Source organism: Pinus tabuliformis, chromosome 9 (genome assembly GCF_031772625.1).
Source record: "Pinus tabuliformis cultivar Carrire ecotype Pingquan chromosome 9, CPIR1, whole genome shotgun sequence".
Lineage (NCBI taxonomy): Eukaryota > Viridiplantae > Streptophyta > Pinopsida > Pinales > Pinaceae > Pinus > Pinus tabuliformis.
Window position 1 is genome coordinate 1,187,062,931 of NC_142307.1, and position 13,763 is coordinate 1,187,076,693.

At 35.1% G+C, this 13,763-nt stretch overlaps 1 protein-coding gene and 1 long non-coding RNA gene across 2 annotated transcripts in view; one reads left to right on the forward strand and one right to left on the reverse strand.

Moving 5' to 3' along the window:
- Positions 1-2,499: 2,499 nt before the first annotated feature.
- On the reverse strand, positions 2,500-2,980 carry LOC149152800 (uncharacterized). The gene is made up of 2 exons (XR_016262388.1): positions 2,766-2,980; positions 2,500-2,601 (listed from the first exon to the last, which is right to left on the reverse strand). It is a non-coding gene; the product is annotated as an uncharacterized LOC149152800 (long non-coding RNA).
- Positions 2,981-9,605: 6,625 nt separating this feature from the next.
- Positions 9,606-13,763, forward strand: part of LOC149152801 (pyruvate kinase isozyme G, chloroplastic-like) — a 125,616-nt gene continuing 121,458 nt past the window's right edge. The window contains exon 1 of the mRNA XM_089440147.1: positions 9,606-10,105. Within this exon, the coding sequence (XP_089296273.1) occupies positions 9,842-10,105 (264 nt within the window). The 5' untranslated portion in view covers positions 9,606-9,841. The remainder of the gene's footprint in view (positions 10,106-13,763) is intronic.

A 13,763-nucleotide genomic window follows, 5' to 3' on the forward strand; every position in this document is an offset into this window, starting at 1 on the left:
GGAGGAAGAGAGAAATAATCTTTCGAAGAGATATTTGAATCCAAGAGCGGTTTTTCTTTGAGAATGATCATCCTTTGATCCATATTCAATTTCTGCATAATCTCTACCTCTACACCATCAACCTTCCAATCTTCACTTGACCAGAGTTTCTATGAATTTGACCATCTCTCTAAAGTTTTAAAGAGTTTTTTTTTTAATTATAATGTATGAGTACAAAAAAAGTAATATTTACAATTGGTAGAGGAGGCTTTTGGCCAATAGGCAAAGTTTTTATTTTGATGTGACAATAATATGAACCATTAATTACAAATCTATCTAACTTTAACAAGTTAATGACTTACTCTAATGCATCACACATATATAACACTTTATTAATGTCACTAGTCATCTCATAAATGAGTACACTTGAGTAGTTCATTAATGATGAACAGTAATGGACAACTTCCTTAATGAGGATCTCCAAGCTAGGCCAAGTACAATGTCACGCATGCTTACATAATTTTACATTAAGGCGAGATTAACTAACATAAAGAACTTTAACACTAATTTGAAAATGATAAAAACTTATTGCCCCAACCATATAATTCATAAATTGGACAATTTACTCTACACTAGCTTTGATAGTCTCCTCTCCAAACCATTTATAAAAAATATTCAATTTAAACAAGGAGCCACTGCCGTGGCGGTAGTCCCTGCCGGGGTCTGCAGGGACAACACAAATGGATTGCTGTAATTGCACTCAATAGGAACTATATCGGTAGATGCTAACCCGCCCCAAGCTTAGTAGGTTGACGAGCGCATGAGCAGGGCGAAGTAGGTTTTCAGCGGAATGGAATAGCAAGATCAGATCTGGTTTCTTGCGGCAGTATTCGAAGTGAATGTGTTAAGATATGGGTATTCATTAAAAAACAGTGTTACATTAAAAATGTAAAATTTTAAAGAAGATATATGCTCAAAAACAGTAAAACAGAAAATGTAGAAAAAGAAATTATTATGGTTATCATTAATCAAATGTTTTTTTATTCATTAAGTAAAATATCAAGATCACATATTCAAGCTATAGATAGAGTTGCTCCTGTTGTGCATCCCATAAATAGCCCAGCGCAGAAAGACCAAATCCACTTTGAGTATGGTCTCTCCACAAACATTTTATTTGTTTAAAAAGTAAAACAATTAATATATGTAGAAATAAATAATAATTGAAAAAAACTAAAACGGTAAATAAACATTTGAGGAGGCAAGTTGATCTTGCATGCAAGCCACGTGCCTCTCCTCTCTCGAGCTCAAGTATCTCCGCCATCTGGACAACATGCTTTAAGCATGGCTCAACCGGGGATCCAGCCTCACCGAGTACTATGTAGAATTATGCAAGGAAGACAAATTTAGCAATGAAAGTAAAGAGAAAAAATGACAAATAATGAGTTCTGAAGAGGGAGAAATCAAGAAGAATGGCAATATCGAAAAGGATAGATAGAAGAGAATTGTGAAATGTATTTGAGATAGTTGAGTATGTTGTGAGAGTGCAAAACCTCGCAACTTATTTTGGCTAACCATTCGATATTTCCAACACCTATGCATTATTGTTAATGTTTAGTTATTCAACTCATCTTGATTTTGGGTTTCTGTTTATTCCATCAATTAGAATTCGGTCACCATTTGTGCACGTACATTCCTTGCAGTAGATAACAGATGATAATCCTTATTCGGCAAGTATACCATCCGCAATGCAACGACTTGTTTTAAATGATCGTGTGTTATAAAGTGATGAAATTAAAATACAAATATGAAATTTGTTGGAAAACAAATTGCAAAATTAATCATTGATCTTGTTAATAAAATAAAAAATATAAATTATATATCTAAACATTTAACATTCTTATACAAATTAACTAACATCAGCTAAAAATTTGACATATGACGAGATAATAAAGCTGGTATTTGTGTCCTGCTTGCAAATCATCTTGACATCCACTAATGTAAAACATTTCACATACAATATGAAAATCAAGGCTATCACTGTTATTTTTGTCATGCTTACAAATCATCTTCAACATTACTGATGTAAAATGTTTAACATATCATATGATAATCAACCTACGAATGGAATTTGACATTAGAAAATTCGACTGTATGAATATGTTTGATGATGAAGCATTCACAAGAAAATGTATGCCCGAAGGAAAACTCTTCAATTCGCAAACCGTCGGAGGATTTCATGGCAGAACCAACCTGAGGACAGAAGATGAATTTCCCTGTTAACAACCCACCCATATGAATCCGCACTTTTGGAAAAACGCATGACAAACTGCAATGGGAAGTTAGAAGTTAAAGCCATATGAGATTCTTAAACAATATTAAACCGGAAGAAAAACCGAATGCTACAAGCCCCTTCTTACCTGTGAAGGAGCCGCACCGGACAAGGGAGAATCGAATACCTGGAAGAACCATGCAAAAGTTAGTGCCTGTGCATCTACTCAGGCTGGGAGAAACAGAGGAATACCCATTTCGAAACTCTGAAAAAACTCTTACCTCTGCGGGAGGGCCATCCTCTTATCGCTGTGACTCTGCTGGAGGAAACAAGGTAGTAGTTGGAGAACATGGCTGCAAACAAAGACAAATAGATTAGAGGTATTCGTTCAGGCGATGAATCAAACCCGAAGGTAGAGTGTTGACAGTGTATTCCCTTGACACCAATGGAACGTACTTCTATCTCTGATCGGAATTGAACAGACTAGAGCTATAACTCATAGACATCCACTATTTACCTCATAGGGTTGGGTTAGTTCATGATATTATACACAATCCGCTGCAAGCCACAGTTGGACACCTTTATCAATGTGCCTACATGCAAAAACACACCTGGCCTCAAACCTGCATGCAGAAGCGCAGTTGTCCTCAAAATAAAACCTAGGATATGATCTTCAAAAAATTATATAACGAGTTTAAAGGTCGAACTTAGGTTAAAACGACAAAGTAAATGCATTGATCACTTAAATAACGAGTTTAAAGGTCGAACTTAGGTTAAAACGACAAAGTAAATGCATTGATCACTTAAATCTAAAACGAGGTTGCAAAATAAAACTTAGTATACGATCTTCAAAAATTTATATAACGAATTTAAAGCTCGAACTTAGGGTAAAATGGCAAAGTAAATGCTCTGATCACTTCAATCTACATTGGGATAAGCGAAGCCTGCAATAAGAGGTCCTTTTTTGCCCAGCCAAAAACTTTGGTTAAAATTTTGATAGACGAAAATTGTTATTTTAAAACATTGGTTAAACCATGATAACGCAAAAAAAAACATGGTCAACGAATGGATTAATAGGCGGTCAACGATCTATCGATCGCTATAGTTTAGGCAGGGACTAATAAAAAGTTTCAACTAAACCCAACAAAAAATATGAGAACTTATTAACCAACATATAAAATACATGAGTAGAAATAATTTACTTCACACTACTCTTACTCTTGATGATCACCTCAAAAATAACTTTTAAGAAGAGATTCAATTTAAAAAAAAATATATTATAATTAAACTAAAAGAAAAGAAAATTACTAGAGCTTATTACCCTACCCAAAATTACTAAAGCTTATTATGCTACCCAACGAGTTGGACAATTTATTCTACATAAATCATAAATGCTACCGGTCTCCTCTCCAAACTACTTATAAAATCATTTAATTTAATAAAATTAAAAAATATATCTTGTAAAATAAAATAGGGGTGTTTAAAGCGATCACAAAAAAAGAGGAAAAACAGATTTTATTTTATTTTATTATTAATTTTTCGAGGAAAAAAGGGTAATTTTATTTATATTGATAAATAAAATTATATTTTGCATATACACAACTAAATGTATATTCAAATAGGATCTACCCAGATCCCAGCCATTGCAAAAAAAAAGCATAATTGTCCAACAAAAACATATAAATACACGACCACAAGGGTCAACAATAGTCCATAAAATTATGGATAAAAGATACCCACTGTCTAACAAAAAAGACAAGAAATAACAACCTAAAAAGGCTCCAAAAAATGCCATGAATAGTCTAACAATAATGATAATGATAAAAAAACCATATGCGGAAAACCAGGTATCTAAAAATGAGAATATTGATTATCCATATAAGAGCAATGATAAAAGCTGAAATATTCATCATTTAAAACTTCTTCAATGTGTTATAAGCCCCGATCCAGCTAAAGACCTTCCTTAAAAAGCCTATATGCTTCTCTGTTTCTCTGTTTTTGTCCCTGTAAATACGAGTGTATGGAAAATATGGATAAGTAAACATGACTATTTGTAAATCCTCTAGAATATGAACAAGATGAATACTACGACATTGTTGTGTCTCATTAACCCAGTTAATGGCCAATAAAGAGTCACCAAACACTTGGAGTTGATCACATCCCTTTTCTCTAGCAAAAGCCAACAAAGAATGACAAGGTAACAATTCAACTAAATTGTTTGTTCCCCTCCCTAACCCCATACATATTTTGTAGCAGTGTTGATCAAATAGATGTAAAATGAAGTCGCCTCCACATAAGTGATCCCCCTTGTTCAACCCCATCAAAGTATCCCCACACGTGAGATTTATCAGGCTTTTCCATAATAACATTTTTAGATCGAGGAGGAGCCATGGGTTGAGGGAAATGTGACAGAATAGCCAATACTTCCGCTGCCACATGGTTTGGAGTGGAGGACTTATTTTGAAAAATTTCTTTATTTTGCACTAGCTAAGCACCCCAACAAACGAGAAGAGACAAAGCCTCATAGAGTTTTTTGAACCTGTTTTGTACCCGTAAGCACCACCACTCCTCAAATGATGGCCCTTGCCAAACACAATCTTGACCAATAGTCGAGCTGCAACTAAACCAGACTTGACGAAAGAAAGGGCATTCAACAAAATGGTGCTAGTGAACTCACCATTAGATTTACATAATGGGCACCATCCAAGCCCAATTGTATGTATTTTCTGCAAAATATCCCATGTAGGGACTTTTTTAGCCAAAATACACCACATAAAAAGATAAGACTTTGCTAGACTCTTTATCTTCCATACTCCTTTCCATCATCATTCCTCCTCTCCATCCTTAATCGCCACATTCAAATGAAGATACGCCGCTTTTGGAGTATATATATCCACTAGAAAGTGAGCCCAACCCAATTCATCCTTAGCTGGAGAAATTATGATATGACTAGTAACCAAGGCCTCCAAGAAACCCCACCAAGTTTCATGATGTTTGGAAATGATGGATATTAATAATTAAAGAAAGAAATAAAATATATACTGATTTGATATATATATATGAAAAAATAAGATACCTACAAATATGATAAATATATTAAAAGAAATATGAAGATAATAATCTTTCTTAACATTTAAGGTTTAGGGTAAATACATATAAAGAAACATAATGAAAGATTGTGATTAAATTTATCAAGTTATTTTTTCTTGGAATAGTTCAATTCCTTCATAAATGACTTCCATCCTTAACTCTTCTCAATCATGTTTGAACCTCACATTTAGAGGAGACTAAACCCATTCAAATTAATTGATTTACACAAGTTGATTAAATTTATTAAATTACTTACAATTTATAAATAAAAAATTATTTGTTATTATTATTTTTTAATCATAAATGACTTCCAACCTTAAAATTTGAATTTTACCAATTATATTATTTTAATTACATTTTTTTTGCTTCAATCTATAACCTAAACCTATTTACATTCATCATCTATTTAATTTATATAACTAAACTTATTTACATAATATACCATATAACCCAAAAAGGTAACTAAACTAATTTAAATTTTCCAAATTTAAATTTGAAACATGAAGTTGAGATGTTTGACAGTAAAAACAGAAGGCATGGTGTCAACCCTGTGTTATAAATGTGGTTCTAAGAATCATAAATCTGAAAATTGTCCAAACATCTCATTTAGAGAACATATACAACAATGACAACTCTATTCAACATCTGAATCCTCAGAAAGTTCTTCTTCAGAATGCTCTGATGAAGAATTAAATGTCTCATTATGAAGATTTTCATAGAGACTAGATTCAGAGAATATATGAGGTTAAAGATAGCAAAAATCTCTTGTGGAAACAAATCTACTTCGCAACATTGCCTTCAAAATTTGTAGATTATCTAAGACAACAAGATGATTTTCAGTTGCCTTTTGAATCCTTTACTTGGGGAGAAATATACAACATCATAACAAAAGTTTTGGTAGATTTATGCACTAGTATGAAAGTTAATAAATCTCTACAGAAGATGTCAAGATTGCCAGACAGGAAATCCATTTGTAACAAGTATGGTCTTGCTATAGATGACCCCATAGTAAAAAGAAGAAAATCTAAAAAGAAGGCCAAGAAAGAAAAAAGACAAGAATACATAAAATATCCACAGAGGAAAAGAAAAGGGACCAAGAAAGGATACTATAGATATGTGCCAAAAACACATTACTATGAACCCAAGGATATTCATCTGCAGACACATAAGAAAGATCAGTGGAATAAATTGATTTGTTGGCTCTGTGGCCAACCTGGACATACCTCCAGTCGCTGTCCTTTATCAGAAGAATCTAAGAGAAATAGAGGAAAGAAATCCTTTGAAGCTGCAAAGAAGAAAAGGACAGTAAAAACAGAAGGCATGGTGCCAACCCTATGTTATAAATGTGGTTCTAAGAATCACAAATCTGAAAATTGTCCAAACATCTCATTTAGAGAACAGATACAACAACGACAACTCTGTTCAACATTTGAATCCTCTAAAAGTTCTTCTTCAGAATGCTCTAATGAAGAATTAAACATGCACATGAATGAATGTGACTGCACTGATTTAGACAACTATCAGTGTGAATCAAGCACTTAATCCGATGAAAGATAGTACTTTACAAATTTCCCAGATAAGATTTCTAGGGGCCACACCCTTGGGGGACTAATGGTTCTCGTGGGCTTGTCCTTAAAGCTTCCACAACGTAATAATGATGTCTAGTCACAAGACCGAATGTGACCAATTTTCTCGTGGGTTTTTTTGTTTAAAAGCATCCACTATGTAGAAGTTATTTACAGTACAATGTTTTCCATGGGATTTGTTCAAATCTTCCACAGTGTAACTTAGTACGAAGATTATTCAGTCATGAGACTCGGAGCACTTCTCCGACTTTTGGTGAGCTTTGAGCCACATCTCTTTGACTGATGAAAGATAGTACTGAATCTGTTTGCCTGGCTGTCAGATGTTTGTCCCCTCATTTTCCAATATAAGGAAGGAGTAAGGCTCATTCTGGGCGTTCAAGGTGTGAGTGTGATTATGGTTATGTTTTTGAGTTTTTGAGTCGGAGGAGGAAGTTCTTGCTTCAATCTCTTTAGAGTCGGATCTGAGAAGCCTGCGCATCAGAGTGAGAGCTCTAGTGAGAACCTAAAGTGGCCAGATTCTTAGGTTTTTGAAGTCTGTATGTTTTCGTAAGAATTCAAGTTCTAAGACAGATTCTGTGAAAGGCCAGGAAGCCTTCAGATAACTTCTTACTTGACAAGTCACAACATCTGATATGGCCCCTGGAAATCTTATCTGAGAATATCTACAAGAATCCCAAGCCTTTGTATAAATTCTTCATACAATCATAGGCTTTCTTAAGACGATTTGGTGTTTAATCTTAGTCATGACTAACCATTCATGGTGTCTTTTCATAAAATAACCAAGAATTTGACTATCTTGATAATTGTTGACATCTCCAACAGTTTTACATGGAGAATGCCAACATTCAATTAAAAATTCACAAGTGTCACATTCATTTTGAAAGTCACACTAGAAGAAAAGAGGATCCATAACAGTCTTGTTGAGGTCGGAATCGTTCCACCATTGTTGAAGCCATTCACCTTGCCGTTGTCTTTGTGTGGTCCTTGTGGCCCCAATTTTACTCTTGTGTAGTGAGTTTTGTTTTTTCCATCTACATTCATGATGTCCCACCACAACTTTTTGTAGTCTGAAAAGTTGTAAATGGTATCCGGGAAGATAATGCTTGGATTACCCTGTGGCCACATTTCTGGCATGTCGTACCATCCCGGCCATATGGTTCGATTTATGGCAAGATATTTGTGGAAGATTCTCCTCTAGTTGCTTCCTTCTATCCAGATCATAGTGATATCTCTAAAATCTTTTTTAACTTCAATAGACTTTGCACAATTCATTTCTAGCCCTTTAACTGATGTATTTGTCCAGTTTATCTGTTCACTGGCTTTCTGCATTCTACCATCAATGCCAAGGGTACTGTCATCTTTTATGACCAGCGAATGGCTTTAGCACTGTCATGTGCTTCTCCTAATACAATGCCTTTGTAAGGAGGGAAGGTGGCAGGAGGTTCAATTTTACTGCCATCTATGGCAGTCCAAGAATGTTTTGCTGAGGATGATTCAACATCTGCCATTTGTACACCTATATTTTCTTGCTTCCTCTTCCATTCATAAAAAGACAATCAGACACTGTTCTTTTGCATGTATGTTTTCCATTCTTGGGATAATCTGATTTTTTCTGGGTATGGAGTGGTAAGGTCAAAACTTTCAGCTTCAGGATGAGTGTATAAATCCCAATTAAGCATATTTTTCATCCATTGATGATCAATTGTATGCTTCCTACATCCTTCCATAACCGAAAAGAACCTGTGCATTTCTGGTTTTGGAAGGATGTAGGAAGCATACAATTGATCATCAATGGATGAAAAATATGCTTATATGATCAACTATGTAACAACTTAAAAAAAAGCCTCCATTATAAAATCTCTTATTTTTTTATTATTAATAATAACTTAAAATATAAAAATAAAAAGATTTTTAACTATAAATATCTTAATAAATCCAATAGTGTAACCACATTCTCTATTTTATATATATCAACAAAAATGTCATAAAAAATATCTAAAAATTTAAAATAATAATAATGAAAGAATCTGTGCATTTCTGGTTTTGGAAGGATGTAGGAAGCATAGAATTGATCATCAATGGATAAAAAATATGCTTATATATTCAACTATGTAACAACTTTTCAAAAAAAAGCCTCATTATAAAGAACAATCCATTATAAAATTTCTTAATTTTTTTTATTATTATTAATAATAACTTAAAAGAACCATCCATTATAAAATCTCTTATTTTATTATTAATAATAACTTAAAAGAACCCTCCATTATAAAATCTCTTATTCTTTTATTATTAATAATAACTTAAAATATAAAAATAAAATCTCTTATTCTTTTATTATTAATAATAGCTTAAAATATAAAAATAAAGGGATTTTGGCTATAAATATCTTAATAAATCGAATAGTGTACTATTTTATATATATCAACAAAAATGTCATAAAAAATATCTAAAAGTTTAAATAATAATAATGAAACTATGAAAACAATAAATCTAGGAAAAGACACTAAGAAAGACATATTCTTTTGTAATCCGTAGCGTGTAATCGCAACCCACAATGGGACAAGTAGGTATCTATGCAATAGGAACAGGAATCGTGGATATTCTTGAGAAGATGAGGATTTTGTTGCGCCAGACATGCAACTTACATCTCGAAACCTGCGGTTTATCTGTGTGTGACACGCAAAACTGATGAAAGGGAGACTTCCTATGCCCATGTGTGAATTTAATGTTTATAGTTGGTCACCAACTGCCACATCACTCTCGGGCGACCTAACGCGTTCCCCCACCCCATATGAATTACTAACTTCGTGGACTCCGCTCAGACAGGTCTGTAGCGCCATTAAATCTCTGCTTTAGGGTTAAGTTTGGCCAACGCAGAAGTTGATTTTTAATTAACAGAGCTCTATTGCAAGGGACAATGGCGCAGACAGTGATGAGTGGATCAAGGCTGTGTTCCAGTACGCAGACCTGTGCTGTCCAGAAGAATAATTCAGTGCAGGAGCAGCTGGGTTCATCCAGACTGTTATGCGGAAGGATTCAGGTCTTTCAGAGGAGGAAAGTAGAACAGGAACGGCTTCAGCAAACGGGGTTTTCAGTCCGTGCTACTAGCTTACGAACCCAGAGAGTGCCTAGGCCAGGGCACGGGATATTTCCAGCATCCCTTCAAGGCCTTGTCGAGGATGTAAGTTGCAGATGTAAACCCCTCTTAATATTGAGATGTATTGGATCGTAATGTTTTTCGTGGTTTTTATTTCGAAAAATCCGCGATTTACATTGTTGAAAAGAGGCCTGCACTTGCCATTTAAGCCATTACTACATCGGAGTAGGCCCCCCTATGCGAGACAAGTTCACGAATCCAACTCCTCTATCCAAATTTCCACAATTTTCCTTTATGCTATCTGATGAGTTTGAGCACTCTAGACATGCTTTCTTATTGGATGAAATTTGTGTGTTTCACCCATAGTAGCAAAGATTCGAATACGAATATGAAGATGATTCGATATGACAAAATACGTAACAAAAACCAGCACGACTTGAATACGGAGGCACACTGACTAATAAGTACCGTAGCATAAAAATGCAACTAAATAACATTGTTCTTACATATTAAAAAGTCTTCAATGGGATGGAACCATGAAAATAAATTAACATTGGTTCATACTCCAGACTTAGAAGATAGAAATTGAAGTACATACTTTTTTTTAGAGGTGAAATGCAGCCTAAAAAGACAGCCCATGAATGCAACCGTGGATTGACAAAAATGCAGCCCATAAAGACCTCTACATGCAGCCCAGAAACAGAGCCCCTCCAGATAGATTTCAGGACCTCATAAAGCAGAGGAAAAGTCACTTAAATTAGAAACGCACAATCTCAGTGTTCTACTTATAAAACGGTTAAGTTATTTGTTAGTGTTTCATTTTAGAAAATCAGATATTCCTCGAAATTGGCAATTTTGTTTATATTTATAAGTTGTTCAAGGATTTTGTTTTTAAATTTTTTGGATTTTTTTGGGTTTACCAGTCAGTAGAGGACCATATGCGTACTGTAGGAAAATTTGGTCGCATTTAGTAGTGAAGCGAAATTTCTGTACAGCAGAGACCAATACAGCTGAACCTTGCTACTATTATTTCACCCCTACACATGATTTATTTTCTGTTTTTGGTTGGACTCTAGTTTTCTGCTGCTTTACTTCACTTACAGCTAGACATTTACTTTTCAAAAGTTAAGCAGTACTTCGATACAATCTTCTTTCCATAGAGTACTTCACTTGGTTTTGCGGACGCTAATAAAAGAATAATTTACTTGGTTTCATGGACGCTAATATCCTACTTTATTCTATTCTTAAGATTTTACTTAGCATTCTGGAGCATGCTTTTATCATAGGGAGTGGAGAGTTAACATTCTGATTACCTGCTACATGTGCCATACAGAGGTATGACAACACCATAGATCCCTGAGGACAGCCCACCAGTAGAGTTGTAACTTATAGTGGAAATATATCTATAAAGGGATTTGTATATAATTCTGAACCTCCTCAACAAATATGCACCTGCAAAAATTTCAGCTAATGTCTTCTGGATCAACAGTAGCCACAATTGCCATTTGCGAATCCTGTATTATGCAACCTTCATTTCGTTGTCAGCACCATGTACAGAATGAATCAGACGAGGAACTCATTTTCTTTTTAACAATAATGGGTAGATTTGTATTAGAAAGATGTTAGTCGCTGAACCGTACAGTTTTGTATGAAAAAAGGGGGAAGGCCTCCATCAGCCCATGAAAATACAAATCTGAAATCGAGACTACTTCTACACAAACTAACTAGGGCCAAATTCCACCTTGGGACAGCTCATATGATGGAGATGATTATTGCCCTCTTTTCGAGAGGTCCAAGTTTGATATAAAGATCATTTCATTTGGATGAGTAGAAGTGTGATTTTGAATTTATTCTCTCACATGTACAAATTGTTAAGGTTGGCCTCATCTTAATGTAGGCTAAAGAAACCCAATAGATGTGTCTCTTCACCCACATCAAAGTGTATAAATAGAAGAGACCCCTTTCCTCATTTGGACATCGCTCACTTCATCATTCTTCTCTTTCCACAACATATTGGTTTGTACAGCTTGGGAATTTTCTCTCTCACACACGTGCCACTAAGAGGACTGTCTTTCTGGGCTGAAACAGGATGAAAATTTCAGACTGTTGACCTGCGTTGACCACTGTTGTTTTGACCAAGTTTGACTGTGTTTTCTGGGCAGAATTTCTCTTTCTTGAGGTCGCATTAATTGGCACAGAAATCGAGGTGTTTGGGACTGTTTGACCAGCATTGACTTCAGGGTTGACTGCTGTTTGACCAAATTTGACCAGCATTTGTGGGATTTTTTTGGGTTGATTTTGACTATTGTGTTCGATTTAATTTACCTTTGACCGAGCTTCAAAGGAGATGATTTGCTGCTGATTTGACCAACGTTGACTTTCTAGTTAGGGCTGAAGTTTGACTGCAGTTGATTGCAGAATTTGACAGGGCTGATTTGACTTTGTATTGGGCTAATCTATTTGACTTTTGTACTCTCTGTGTGTGCTGAACTATTAAATAATAATAAGAAGAGCTGATCAAAGGGTTTTCTCCACATTGGAGTTTTTCCCTGGCATCCGCCAAATCTGGTGTACTCTTGTCTTGGCTTGTTTTTTGCATATGTTTTTATGTTCTATCTGCATTTATTGTTAATATGATTAATGGTTAATTTAATTGCTACTGAAATTTTTTGAAAATTGTCATTGCGCTGCTAAAGGAACATTGAAGTAAATTGTGCTAAGCATAGAACATACCATTGTTATCTAAAATTAACATGGCACAGAGGTCAGGTGAAGACAAAGCCCAAGCAAGAGTGAGGAAAAACAATCACTAAGGGAAGTTGTTGGATAAGAACTTGGAACTAGTTTTAGTAACGACTACATCTTACTTCAAATCCGAAGACAAGCTTAAGGACAAATCCAACTATCATGCATGGAAGATGTCTCTGGATTTGACTTTGGAAGAGAATGATGCTATGGACTATGTCAAATGAAGAGTGGTGGAGGCTCCTTCAAGTGCACCTGTTGGTGCAAAAACAAAGTACAAGAAAGGTGAGATCAAAGTTAAGAAAATTATTGTTGATTCTATTCACAAGCCTTTGGTTGCTTATATTTTTGATTTGGAAACATTTAAGGAGATGTATGACAAGCTGGTTGGGATGTTCAAAGTAAATAATTCAAATCAAGTGCTCTTTCTCAAGAACAAGTTGAAAGACATCAAGATGGATAGAAGAGAATCCATCCAATCCTACTTCATGAGGATTACCAAAATCAAGAATGATCTCCTATCTATTGGAGAAGTTGTTGGTGACGGGGAGCTCACTCTTATTGCACTTGGAGGCCTTACAAGAGAATAGGATGTGTTTAACACCACCATCCTCAACAATGACAAGATTTCGGGATTTGATGAAATATTGGCTAGATGCACTCAAGAAAAAATAAGGATGATGGAAAGAGACAAGCCCTCAAATGGAAATAATCCTACTGCCTTCTCCGCTCATGGTAAAAGAAGGAACAATGCTGGTCCAAGAAGACAAGGTCAAGGGTTTAAGCCGAGATTCAAAAAAGGAAGAAAAGGAAGGTGCTTCAATTGCAATAGGTTTTGCCACTTTGCTAGAGAGTGTCCTCACAACAAGGATACTCTAAAGGATGATGACAACAATAACCACATCTATAAAGGCAATGGAAATCAAAGGAACAACAGGTTCAACAACAAAGGAAAGAGGAATGCTCCCGCTGCTCGATATGGAAATGGTCGTCCTCC